This window comes from Danio rerio, chromosome 8 (genome assembly GCF_049306965.1).
Source record: "Danio rerio strain Tuebingen ecotype United States chromosome 8, GRCz12tu, whole genome shotgun sequence".
Lineage (NCBI taxonomy): Eukaryota > Metazoa > Chordata > Actinopteri > Cypriniformes > Danionidae > Danio > Danio rerio.
In genome coordinates, this window is record NC_133183.1 from 30300001 (window position 1) to 30314640 (window position 14640).

General features: G+C 33.4%; 1 protein-coding gene across 2 annotated transcripts in view; it reads right to left on the bottom strand.

The window, feature by feature from the left end:
- The window catches only part of klhl12 (kelch-like family member 12), a 22955-nt gene extending 10384 nt beyond the window's left edge, over window positions 1-12571 (bottom strand). Inside the window, exons 1-4 of one of the 2 annotated variants that reach the window (XR_012383700.1) lie at window positions 12414-12571; window positions 9169-9407; window positions 4643-4796; window positions 1447-1664 (exon numbers count right to left, since the gene is read on the bottom strand). Coding sequence is in view for 1 of the 2 variants with exons in the window: in NM_001007328.1 (NP_001007329.1) it covers window positions 1447-1664; window positions 4643-4796; window positions 9169-9351 (555 nt within the window). In the remaining variant the exon portion in view is untranslated. 2 annotated transcript variants of the gene reach the window in all.
- Window positions 12572-14640: the final 2069 nt, after the last annotated feature.

Below are 14640 nucleotides of genomic sequence, written 5' to 3' on the forward strand. Positions count from 1 at the left end.
CTAAAGAAAGGCCACTTGAAACATGCAGAGCAATATGTTTGCATGAACTGGTTCCTATGTGCAAATTTCGCAGAGTACTTTACTATATAACTGTTCAGACATTGTGTAAATTTGAAGTTATAGCATTAAAAAGATTAATTTAATCGATTCACCTTCAAGTGGTTCTATACCTTTATGAGTTTCCCTTTCCTGTTCAACACAAAAGGAGTTATTTTGAAAAGATGTTGTGAACCTGTAACCACTTACTTCCATAGTAGGAAAAACAAATACTCTGAAGGTAAATGTTTACAGGTTTTCAACATTTTAATCAAAATAACTATTTGTGTTCAACAGAATAGTGAAACTCACTAGAGAATAACGAAACTGAAGTTGAGTAAATTGTCAGTTTTAGGTGAACTGTTGTTTTTTATAGTATTGAGAGTATGTGACAATCTTTTTGTTTGTGTACTGATCTGCACTACTCGTGTAGATGATTATATAATACCATTACAAGTGTCAAGCACATAAATGGCCAACCGAAATCAAACTTGTAAGTGTGAAATTCAGAATTACAGATGATAGAAAGAATAATATGTATTTAGTCATTTGAGTAAGTAAAGTCTGTATTAAACAGAGCAGAATGACTTCAATATTTTGAATTGTACGGGTTGAAATTCAATAAATTTTAAAGCCGAACTAAACAGCTGATAGACAGCAACTTTGACAATTTGCTTTATGAAACAAATATTGATTTTCTAATCATGTGAAAATAAAGAAATAGAAATTAACATTTTGTTTAATTTTGGAATGGATTTAGACGTGGTTATTTGGGTTTACCTCATTCATGGTTCTGACATGAAAGCTTAAATGGTTAGTTTACCCAAAATCTGTTTTATTAATTACTCAACTCTCATATCATTCCAAACTTCTGAGATCTCCATTTATCATCAGAGCACAAAATTAAGATATTTCCATTTTAGAGCTTCATATGATTACAATTGAACCACTGAAATCACATGAAATGTTTTCAACAACGTTTTTGATTTCTTTTCTGACTTTTAAACCCTTTTCCAGTCTATGGAGGGAGCTCTTCAATTGAATCTAAAATATCTTAATTTTTTCTCTAAAGATGAACGAAAGTTTCAAAGCATTGAAATGACGTTTAAAAATGTACTAATATGTAAATTTCATGAAATATGAATACTTCAATACAATACAGTACGAGGAAAAGCTGTACGGCAAAAGAACAGTGTAAAATTACATATTCTAAAAAAACTGGGCAAATAGTATACCGATGACCTGGTACTTCTGTTAACAATCTGGAGTGTGCATTTAATAAACACTTTACTATCCCAAGAGACCACACAATTTCACTATCCCATGAGACCCTGGGACAGGGTTTATGTACAGCAGTGAAGCAAAAACAACTGAAGCCGGCAGGTCATGTGACAGTAACAACAATCTTACCTGGATCTCATCACACTTGATGAGTTTTTCCACTTCACTCTGACTGAGCAGCATGAACTCTTCCTGTTGTACCACCTCAGCAAAGTGTTTCTGTGAGAACAGCTCGGCAGCCTGCATCAAGTCCAGACAATTGTGCGTTTCGGCAAAGTCTCTGATTCCCAGACAGTTTGACGGATCTAACTGGCTATTAAGAAAATCACAGCACGCTCTCTTCACACCTGTAAAAAACAAACACACAATGGGTTTTTGCATTTTATGAGAACCTCCTATAGATGGACATTATGATTGTATACTGTACAGACTTTGCATGCCATCACAAGAAATGTTTATTTTTTACCTATATTTATATATATAAACTAATTATTTTATTTGTCTTTAAATGTTTTTAGACACAGTTTACATGTAAACATTTTTAGTGTGATGGAAATTTTTAATATTGATGATCATATATTGATGATTGACAATTATAAATATATTTATATTATACACTGATTAGGGTCTTGCTAAAGTAAAGCTTAAATGCATAATCATTCAGCTATTACAGTGATGTGTTATCTACTGGTTGTTCAAGAGTTAAAGAGCTGTAGAGAAATTCTTATGTAAAACATTGTAACATTGTGTAAAAACGGCTGTGAGCTCATCCTTGGGATCCTTTTGCTCAGAGAGGCTGTCTGTGTATAAACTGATCATTGTCAGAGAATTAAAGCAATTAAAAGACAAACTTTGTCTGACTGTTCAATTTCAGTCTTCACATTAAAACATTAAAATGTATTCCTTGTGAACATTGGGAAGAACATAATTGAGGAAAAATGTTAATAACTATATTAAATGTTTAACAGAAATATACTTCCAATAGTACCAATTATTGTCATTTTATAGATAATTTATTTTCATCACAAATTTATTCAATTGAAATAAAAGAAAATTCTATTTTTTAACAGGTTGTTGAAGAGTTTTACTGTATTGTGAAATTCTGTCCGTGTTTTTCCACATTTGGCTAATCGTAGGGCACAACTAACTCCAACCTTAAAAAAAGTAAAAAAAAAAATGAACCCAAAATGAAATTAATTTAGCCAGTAAATTATCCGGTATGATTTATAATCCGTTTTCCATTTTGTCATCTAAATGTCAAAAAATATCTGAGATTTATGGTCCTTTTCAGATATTTTGCCCAAACAAAGTAGGGAGCAAATGCACCACACACAAAACACATGACACTGGCTTATGCATTAAATACAGCAGCACTGCATACTCTCAAAAGGCAAATGAGGAAACAAAATAACTACAGACAAGTATCTAATTCAGTGCGTCACGATGGCACAGTGGGTAGCACCATCACCTCACAGCAAGAAGATCGCTTGTTCAAGCCCCGGCTGGGTCAGTTGGTACTTCTGTGTGGAGTTTGCATGTTCTCCCCATGTTCGAGTGGGTTTCCTTTGAGTGTTCCGGTTGCACTATAGGTGAATTGAACAAGCTAAATTGGCCGTATTGTATGTGTGTGAGTGCAAGAATGTTTGGGTGTTTCCCATTGTTGGGTTGCAGCTGGAAGGGCATCGGCTGCATAAAATATATGTTAGATAAATTGACGGTTCATTCCGCTGCCGCGACCCCAGATTAATAAAGGGACTAAGCCGAAAAAATAAAATAAAAAGAATGAATGAATAAATAAATGAAGAAAGTATCTAATTCAAGGGTTTCTTGAGTGTTATGTCTCCAGTATCACTTATGGCAGACAAACCCGTTTTTTTATTGGTGTGCTGGGATACATGTCTTGAATGCAGATTGATTTGCCTGAGGGATTAGTTGTTTACATCGCTGCTCTTAATAATGACTTCCATTTCCTTCTGCAAGGCAGCCCAGAAGCCTGATGCTGCCATCCTCATTCTTGACAAAAAGGATGGGGTTTCCTGGGTGTCAGGCTAGATTTTGTTTGTGCCAAAAATAAATGTTTCACTTTCAGGACAAAAAGCTCAACTTTCAAATAAGCAGATTTCAGGTTTCATTGTGGGGCTTTTGGGTATTTGTTTTTTGGGTCACAGCCCTTCTTAGAATTATCTTCTAGATTGAGTTCTCAAAAAATATTGTTGATGCCTGAACAGTTTTTCGCATTTCAGTCAATGCTCAAGTTGTTTTCTACATGTCACGTTGCTCAATTCTGATAGAAGATCCTGCTCTTGAAAATATCTGAAATCAATTGTTTTCCATTTTGTTTTCAAGAGCATGGTGTTTATTACAAGACCTTTTTTTACAACTTAATCTTACAGTAGCAAATATTTTTACATAATAAAAGATAAAATGCATTTATAAAAGCCCTATAAAAAAGTAGGTATACTAGTAAACAGGTAAAAAGGGACTTTGTCAATGCCTTTTTTGTATTTCATACCAAGGACTTTCTTAAAAGAAACTGTTAAGAGAATACTTTCACATGTACAATTTTATTTTTGAAATGAAGTGTTAGATCACCCAAAAAGGCTAATTCTGTTATTAATTCATTACTTACATTTGTAATGTAATTTCATACCATAAGGTTCAGTCTAAATATTATAAAGCAATGAGAATATCTTCGTGCACATAAACAAAAATAATGACTTTATTCAATAGTTTCTTCTCCTTAGTGTCAATATAGAGTGCGTGATGATGAGTGTGTGACTTCCTGTTTGAAACAAAGCACATCAGCAGCACGACGAAGCTCATTACAAATAGAGCCCTCTCGTAAAAAAAGGGCACACTATACTGACACTGTGGAGACTACTATATTGGGGAAGGGTTAAATATAACAAAACTTGTGGAGATCAATTAAATTCTTCTCTCATCTTTTGCTGAATAGCAGCTCTAATAGCAGGTCTTTGGGAATAATAGCTCGCTTAGTTCATGCAGGTTTGTACAGGAGTTTGTCTCCTTCACAATTAAAAATCTCTGAGTCCTTATTATGCTTGTCTCTCAGCAAGCTTTTTATTATTCATTACCTCACAAAAAATTAATTATATCAAGCAGTGCGATTTTTTTTTTTCCCACACACAGAGCAGGTAAAAAATGATGTGATTTATTCAGGTATGATGATCTTGCATTTTACGCTTTGTGTATACTGTATAAAACTTGTTAAGCATTTCATAAGCTTTCAATGTTTTTTTTTTTGGTAATGTTAAAACCTAATGACAGAAATATACATGGTCTAGGCTGATTTGTGTTCCTGTACCTTTAAGCTGCAGGAGACAGGCAGCGGGCAGCAGCTCCTGGACGTTTTCTACTGTGACCAGCACTGTCTCTGTGTAAACAAAATCCAGCAGGATCTCCATAGTGGACGCTGTGAGGCCCTGAATGTCCACAAAGGACTTCCCTTTTTCAGCAAGCTACAGAATAGAAAAAAAAACAAGATTTTTGATTTCTTTTTACAAACACAATAAAAAAAAACACTAAAAAAACCCACATACATTTATAAGAGCTTTTCACACTTGAATAATTGTATTCAATTTATTTTAAACCCTGGGTTATACTGCTTAAAATTTACCTGGGGTTAACAATTAATCCTTGGTTATTCATACACTGCAGTTCACATTGTGCAATCCTAATCCCCAGGTTATCATCCTTATTTACATATTTGTGGTGTCAGTGTCACTGATTGGACAAATGCAGCACACCACCTGTTTTTTAAAAAAGGGTCCAATGCTATGCATCCTTGTATTACATAATGCAGAGTGCTGACAGCCATTAAGATTTTCAATGGACTTTTTTAGACAATACAAGCAAGAAAGAAATTTTCTTGTCCAATTGACATGATTTCTTTCACAAAAAATACTATGAACAATGTTCATGAGATGGCCAAAAGCACATTAAATATTGGGATGCTAAATATTGTAATATTTTAAAACCACAACTTTTCAACCGGAAAATATTTGACACCACAAAAGTGATGCTAGTTCTGATCTGGAAAAGGTTTCATAACCTTGGGTTAAAAAAGCAGCGTAAACCCATCTCTAAATTTCAAGGGTAAAAGCTTATGATAAGATAGTCTGCTCACTCGGCGGGAATATATGCAACGCCTCCGTGACAAAGACAAAAAGTCCAAGACAAAAGTCCTATCTGAATGAATTGAACTTACAATTAAATTACATCAAAAACAAAAATCAGATGTGATCCCTAGCATTGTTGTTGTTGTTGCTCAAGTCTTAATTACTTTTAAAGCATGTAACATCTAGCTTCTGCACATGAGCAAAGATAGCCATGACACCAATTTTCTTTACAGCTAACTGGCTGGTAACCAGAAGACGCAGTGAAAAACAATGAAAAACAGAGCCAAAACCTCAATATGTGATGGGATGTGATATCAGCTCTTCAGTCAAATTTTAAATCACAGGCACAAAGTGGTCATGATAGGGGTTACCATAACAAACAAGCAAATCGTACGCACAGCTTTCCCAATAATCACCCAGCCCTATTATTCGGGTCCCACGCGCTTTCATGAACAGCAGATTCAAGGAAATGTAAGGAATTTTTAAAGGCCCTTTAATTTTAAATCAAGCACCTCTGTAATTCAAGAACCTGCATATGTAGCGCCATGAAAGTACTAACTGTACAGTAATTAACATTTAACTTACACTTAATATTTACATTAAACATGTCAGAGTAATTTTCAAAAATGTTGACTGTTTTAAAAAGTCATGTTCAAAGAACTTTGATGAATTCAGTACTGATGATATTCAAGAGCAGCTTCTGAAATATTGGTAAAATGTGTATTAATTGTGAGTGTTATTGTACAAGATTTAAAATACATTTTTATTTATCCGGGGTTTTTTTATTCTGGTTTTGACACTTGAGTACTATTGTTGAAATTAAACCATAAACAAATTTAATTTAAGCACTTTCAAGGACCTGTGTTTGTTTTTAGTTACTTTCCAGGCCTTGAATCCATATGTCTGAAATTCAAGTACTTTTAAGTACTTACAAGAAGCGTGGGAACCCTGTATAATATCGATATTTTTGTCCAAACCTGATCTTACCTATCATTTTCAAGTGTAAACTTAAAAAGTGGCGTGACTATATTTTTTTCTCCTTTTTGTACTGTCAACTCAATTTAGGTTTCAGAATTGATCAAAATTTGGTGCATTTGTGAAGATAAACATGATGAACACAATATGCAAGAATCGTAAACTTTTGCTAGACACGGAGCAGATTTTTTACAATCATCTAAAAGTCAATTAAAATGATCCTATTGGGATTGTGTCAAAGAAAAGGGATGATGTTAAACATCTGGATTGGCCTACAAAACTGCATAGACGCTGCAAAACTCGATTAAAGACTATTACTTTTATCACATATATTATGCACCATTATGTTTACATTACACCATACAAAACAACATTATCTACAGGGGTCACTCCAGTCCAGTATCACTGAACAAATGTCAACAGTATCTGAAAATTAAAGAAACCTCCTGCACCTCCTAGTGTGAATGAGCAGAACTGCAGCTAAGTTGAAATTTTAACCTTTGCTCCAACTTCAGATATGGATTAATAAAGAGAAAACATTAAATGAGAAGGAAAACATGACAATGAGTCAGACTTTAACTTCAATGAATAAGCACTAGATAATGAAGTTGAGGCACATCCGCTAAACTGCAATGTCAAGAGTAAATTGCAAATCCAAAGCAAGTGATGAATGTTAAACATATAATATTATATTATACAACAATAAGACACAACAAACCGCACATTTACTGTGTAATTTACAAACTTTTAGGTCTTCCAAGATGTAGGTGACTTTGGTGACCCCTGGTATTCAAAAAATGCAAATCAATGACTACTGGAGATTTGAGAGTAAATAAAACAATGAATAATTCCCAAGGATCCTCACAATATACAGTGAGGTTTTACACAGCAACATAATCATTTTTGTACAGGAAACCGGACGTTATTTACAATGTCACCTTTAGTCCTACATTACGAAGTTTGCATGGGAAGAAATATTGAACACGATGAGTCAACCTGTTTGATTACAACCAGGCACGCAATCAGCTAAGAACAAAACAAGAAGAAAAGTGGATCATCACTACATGTCAACTTGTTTTCAATATTATATAATGACCATATATGAATAAATAAATACATTAATAAATTAATTAATAAAAAAAAAGTAGAATGTCATTTCTATATCTTACATAGGCTTCTGCTGGTATCACATTGTCTTTATGCGATTAACTGTTAAAGCTTTCATCACAATTTACAATATTAATACGATTAATATTGATACGATATTAATAATATTGAGCCTAGCTGCTATATATTTTTTACTTTAACAGGTATAACAAAATGATAAAAATTACGAAATGATGATAAGTACAAGTAATAAAACTACAATTAATAAATGTTAGTTATTGCATTAAAAGTGAAAAAAAAAAAAACGCCAAATAGATATTTGTTAAAGTTAATAAAAATAAAAAAAACTAAATTTTGTTAGTTATGAACTCCATTTCATAAAATGATTTTAACTTTTTGTTAATTTGTTATTGTAAACATTAACTACAAAATTATTAAATGGAATAAATTATTTTGTAGTTGTCATTACATTGACATTAATTAAATGAACTAATGTGGGTTGTATGTTGCAATGCTTTGGCTTTTTCAAGGTTAATTATTGTGATATCCCAATTGCAACAGAAAAATACTGTGAAATGTCTCGAGACTGATGGCATTTCGTGCTGTTTGTTCAGCCTCATGATCTTAAAATTTAAGCAAAATCACTCGTTTTGTCTTCACTTTAGACATTACACTAGAGAATCAAATACTAGCTCTAAAATGACATTGTTGAAGTAGCAACGGTTTCTGCTGTTGTTCTGACATCAGCTGCAGATGTGAAGGAATGGTGGAAGAAAGTACAAGTTCTTAGTCCTTGTACAAAAGGATTTATAGACTCTCCGCGTTTAATTTTCTTTTTTATATACATGATTAACATGTCAAACTGTTGAATAAACGCAATATCACACGAGTAGCAGTGCGATGTAGCTGTATATTGTCACTGGTGGGACACTAAAGCACTCTGCCTGCGTCACACCTCCCACCTGTGCCGAAATACAGTCATATCCCACTGCTAAAAGTGTGATATTGCATATACACAAGTCTGAAAGCATTTGGCAGCATGATGAACAATCATTTAATACAATAGTTCTGAATATTCAGTCTAAAAGTTGAAATAATAAATAATTATTCACAGCATTTTAAAGCGCCCACAATATTAGTGTTGTGCATGTTCATTATCATGATATATTTTTGAATTCGACATATATCCAATTTGACAGTAAAATAGCAAATACAACACGGAAAACAGTCTCTAACTTTAATAAAAAATGCTAAACTAAATATTCCAAACTGTCAATTATGTGCTACAAATAATGTTTGGTTTCTTTCACTGACAGATCATTTTGTCTTATAAGACCTTAATGTAGAAAGAGGAGAATCATAGATATAAATTTAGCTTTGCTTGTATTTGTTGATGTTTTTGCCGCTCAAATTGCTGGTCATTTGCATTAAATAAATCATCCAGCATCACAATTTTAGTTGAAAATCATTTTAAATGTTCCACTAAAGTAAAAAGCCAATTACATCTTGAATGGCCTCAGGTTAAGCAACTACACAGCAAGTTTTACTCTTTGGGAGAACTGTGCCTTTAAGACCACAGTGATTTCAGCAACATGACACATGTAATGTGGCTACAGAGGGTGTTTGTTACCTCACTGGTGAACATGGCGCAGAAATAATCACTGCACGCCGCCAACACAATGCGGTGGGCAGGAAAATCTGTGCCCTCCACCCTCAGAGTGATGTCACACAGCGTGTTGCTCTTTCTCAGGGCGTTCATGGCATTCAAGATGGATTTGGCATGAGAATTGGTCATGATGTCCTTGGGCGCCATGACGACAGGGGGCGGGGTGGAGTGACAAAGCCTCAGGCACTGCAGGATGATGATTTCTGCAGGACACAAACTAATCAGTGACCATCTTGAAAACAACACAGCAGACCAAAAAAAAAAAAAAAAAAAAACACACACCAAATCAAAAGTAGGATTGTCCTGATCTTCAAAAATACAAATATATTCTTGATTATTGATCTACTATACGTTTGAATATTGTATATGTTGAAGATTTAATAGGGTGTTTTAATTTATTTGACAAACAATATTAAACAATAAATATTTGACAAACAAACAACTTCCCATGTTAATCTGGCCTACGATATGCTCGAGATATTGATCCAAATGTTCTGCTTTGTAATAGGCCTAATGATTGTCAACACTTACCAATATGACTCCATTTTGACATCCAAAATGGATTGTGAAAACTATGTTGTTCATTTTTATATAACTGTTTTATTTTAAGTAGCTAATGACAAAATTATGTTGTATTTTTTTTTTTTTACTAAAATTAGCTTAAGTAACAATTGTAGCTATCACAGTTGTGTTAGTGATGCATTAATTAGCATTTACAAATGACTAAGGCCAGACAGAATCTGTGGACATTTTTTGATATTTTTGTGCAAAATTTCGTAAATAATCTGTAAATTTATGCGGAATGATTTTGGGAGTATCATAACTGACAACTTAATATATGAAATCAACAAATACTACATTTTTAACTTTTATTGAATGTTTTCAATGCAAATTCAATTTGATCCAATTATTTGGTAAACAAAGCAAATCTCTCATGTAATAATATATCTACTAAAAGACAGAAAACATTACTTTACCAACTGTATTGTAACTAAATCAAATGAACATTTTCATATTAGACAATAATATTACTGAAATTAATTAAAAAACTTAATAAATATAAATTTACACAAGTAAATAAATGGACGCAATGACGGGCTAAAAATTTGCAGATTTCTGCACATGCACATTGCATGTGAGCCTACTAACGACACCTTACTGTAGTGTAAAGTATTACCTGTTGTAATAATTTTACAGTTTAATTTGTCAGATTAATTTATTCTTAACATTTACATATAATAAAGCAGCAAACAAATTGTTGAGATATTTTTGGGTTTGATCAGATGTGCTCCAACATTAGGCACATTCAGATCAAGACTGAAAACACATCTCTTTAGCTGTGCCTTGAATGAGCACTGCGGTACGTCAGACAGATCACACTATTATGTCTTTCATTTTCATTCTTTTATAACTTGTTTTAACACATTTATCTATTTTGACTCACTTTTATTATTTGTTTTATTTTCTAAAACTTGTCTCATTTATTCCTGTTTATGTTAAGCACTTTAAATTGCCACTGTGTATAAATTGTGCTATATAAATAAACTTGCCTTGCCTATTATTATTGAAGTAACTTAATTCCAGCTCATGTCAATATTGTGATAATACCATGAATCTTGATAAAAGTATCAGCGATTATCTAAACTAATTTTAAATTGCAATACCTATTATCAATCCATACGATCTTCTTCTGTGGGAAAAAAAGAGATATTATAAAGATTGTTGGTTAACACGCAACTTTGGTTCCCATTGATGATGTTCATTGTATTTTCACTCCACACACTTGACAATAGGCATGGGGCGATAACCAGTTTTAAGGTTTACCCATGGTTTGGAAAAGTCAAATTTTTAAAACCACCAAAGTTTTGTGTTATACCATTCCTGAGATATATTTATTTATAAGGTATTTTTTTTTTTTTTTACAACCATTTTATTTCGTTTTTACTGCAACAGTATCTTCAGCAGAAAAGAAACCTCTACATCAAAAGCTACTGGTTCAAAATATTTTAATGTTTCCTAGAATAAAACATATTGTGTTCAATGGGGCAAAAGTTGTTGTTTTTTACTCAGACTTTTAAAAAGAACTTAAAGCAGTAATCACAAAACCGTGAAAAACGTGATATTTTTATACTAGGCTATTATACCATCAGAATCTTATACCAGCCCATGCCTACCTGACAATCAATGTGAACCGAAAGTGTTTGGTTACCAACATTCTTGCAAATACCTACTTTTATGTTTAACAACAGAAAGTCAGTCATGGAGTATATTAAATATTGACAATCTATTTTGATAGGATCATTTCATTACAATCAGACCCTTTTAATTGTAAAGTCTAGATTTGATACGCGGCCGGCTGTGAGTGCAATATGATCATCAATATAGCAGCATTTTTTATTACACTGTATAACAATAATTAATATATTTACAGTACTGTCATGGTTGGGTTTAGGGTTGGGGTAGACATTAAAAAATACAATTTATTGGGTAATTTAATAGATAACATAATTAATACTCAGTACAACTACTGTTTTACGTTACTGTGACGGTTGGGTTAAGGTAGGGGGTGGATTGTAATAAAATACAATTAATGGTAAATTTAATAAACAACAGAAATCATTTTCGATAACTTCTGGCCGCAACCATACCTGATCTAGCAACAACCCCTTTTAGTCCATACCTATCTGTATTGTTGCTTATAATCTGACAGGTGTTTGTTTATTGAGAATATAAATTTTTAAAGGATTAAATGTTATTAAAAAGGATTTAGCATTCTAAAAATACCTAAATAAATAACTTCAATGACAGAAACAAACATTTGGGTTTAAGAACATTGAGATTAACTATTAAAATGTCACGCTTCAGTGTAACTCAAAGCTTACATTACATAATTTCATATATCTTTTTTAGCAGCTTATCAAATAGATAAAATAATTTCTAATCCTACTATTTTAAACAATGTAGAAATAAAAACAATAAAATATTTCAAACAAGATCTAGCTGTGATTTATGAAACATTGCGCTTGTGTGGTCGATTAAACAAAAATCGTTCCTACGTATGACATGGTAGGTTATTAGTATAACTTTATCTGAATATGTTCCTGTAAACCAGGTGGGAGTTTAAGTGAGGTGAGATGAGGCTACGTGCTAAAGCTAACTATAAACGGATGCTAACCCACACATTATCACAAACATCTCAGTAAACTCACTGCGTCCAGCGGATCCACAGGGAAACAGAATCGACCCGGGCCAGGATGACAGCTGACGGTGGTCTATTTGGACATCTGTTGCACCCTTTACATGAAAACCATCGCAGGTGTAAACTCAATTTCACTCCAGCAATGAAAAGAGCAGCGCTCACGTGTGCGCGCATCCCCAGCAAAACACTGCGACGTCACCAACGCGCCTGCGCATTGTAACAGCGCCGTGCTCGCGCGTTTTGCCAGAACAGATTGATACCTTCATATTATTGCTTGATTATGAAACATATACACATTTATAGAACGTTAAAATTTATTATGAAAGTATTGTTATATAAAACAACTCGACTGTAGAAACTTTCAGATAAACCCAAAATATAAATTTTGTGTATTTATTGCCATTTGTATAACTAGCTTTAATACAAATTCTATAGTTAGCATAGCAAACCATGTCGTAGTGACCATGGTTGAACTAAAATATTTCTTTGGTTGCATTTCTAGTAAAACCATGGGCAATTTTAATAAGTCAAGTAAATAAAATGCTAAATATCCACATGTATCTACTAAAGAACAAACACCACCACAAGCATGTGGCTGAGAAAACTGATATTGCGTTCTTTACAGAGGAATTTGTTAGCTTCAAAATTCACATTTACTCTAATACAGCATAATTATGTTTAAAATGTAGTTCTAGTGCTCATGCTGAAATTATTTGCTGCTTTTTTAAGTAGTTCTAGAAACAAGCACTTTAATTAGTAATGTAAATTTAGTCACAATTTAACTAAGTGCATCCAAGTCATGCCCATGATTTTTATTATATCATGGCCACAAGTAAGATTTCATTTTCATGTTAGTAAGTGTGTGTATTTCATGTTGTCTTCCATAGAAAAAAAATATAAAGAAAAATAAATTATATGAAATTAAAAAGATAACAGGCAGCATGGTGGCGTAGTGGGTAGCACAATCGCCTCACAGCAAGAAGATTGCTGATTCGAGCTCAGGGCTGGGTTGGTTGGCATTTCTGTGTGGAGTTTGCATGTTCTCCCCGTGTTCGCATGGGTTTCCTATGGGTGTCCCGGTTTACCCCATAGTCCAAAGACATGTGCTATAGGTGAATTGAATAAACTAAATTGGCCATAGTGTATGTGTGTGTTTCCTAGTGCTGGATTGCGGCTGGAAGGGCATTCGATGTGTAAAACATATGCTGGATAAGTTGGCGGTTTATTCTGCTGTAACGACCCAAGAATAATAAAGGAATCAAGCTGAAAATAAAATGAATTAATTAGATAACAACATTACCAACAATTACATTTAAAGGGCACCTATGATCAAAACCTACTTTTGGAAGCTGTTTGGACAGAACTGTGTGTAGGTATAGTGTGCCTACAGTCATATTGGGGTGATATAAACACAAGTCTCTTTTTTAAAATTTACTGATGTTAAAATAGGATCCAAATCTCAGTGATTTTGAGGTCAACCATAACATGACAGTGGAGTGTTTTTTTTTTTTTTTCCTGTCCACCGAATTGATTGACGGGTGCCATTTCTCCATAATAACATGTATATATGTGTCCACAGATTCTTTTTTGCAAAGCAACTAGGATTAAATATGTTACAAGTCTCAGCGGCACCTTAATAATTAATTGTATGAGTTTAAAACATGTTTAAAACAGAGCATGCTTGTAATAAAAGTGTAAAAATCACTGTAATTCCTAACCACTATAATCACCACGGCTGCATGGTGTCAGTAAACAGCATTTGTGTGAGACTTATCATTTCAGAAAGGCTTGAATAGACTTCGCCGTAAACACATCAAATGAACTTACTTCGTATTTTTGACTCGTGAACTTATTTCAGCTTCATCCGTGTCTGTTTTTTTATATTAATGCATGAACAACATATACAAAACAATGCCAGGGATACATCTGTGTCTGTTTCCATCACTGAAGGCTGTTTATCTGACATAACACTGGAAAAGCAGACATGCACGTGGGAATGGTGGGTGGGGACAAGCAGCTCATTTGCATTTAAAGCCACAGGCTACAAAAACAGCTACATTGTTTTAGCAGGGTATATACAGGAATCCTAAAGATAATTTCAATACCTTTAAGACTTTTTCCAAGACCTTCTCAGAATATTTTAAGACCTTATCACCACTTCAAGTTATATGTATTAAACCTTCAACTTAATAAACAGTTGTAGTTAAATAACTCAATGGAGCACAACCATGCAACAG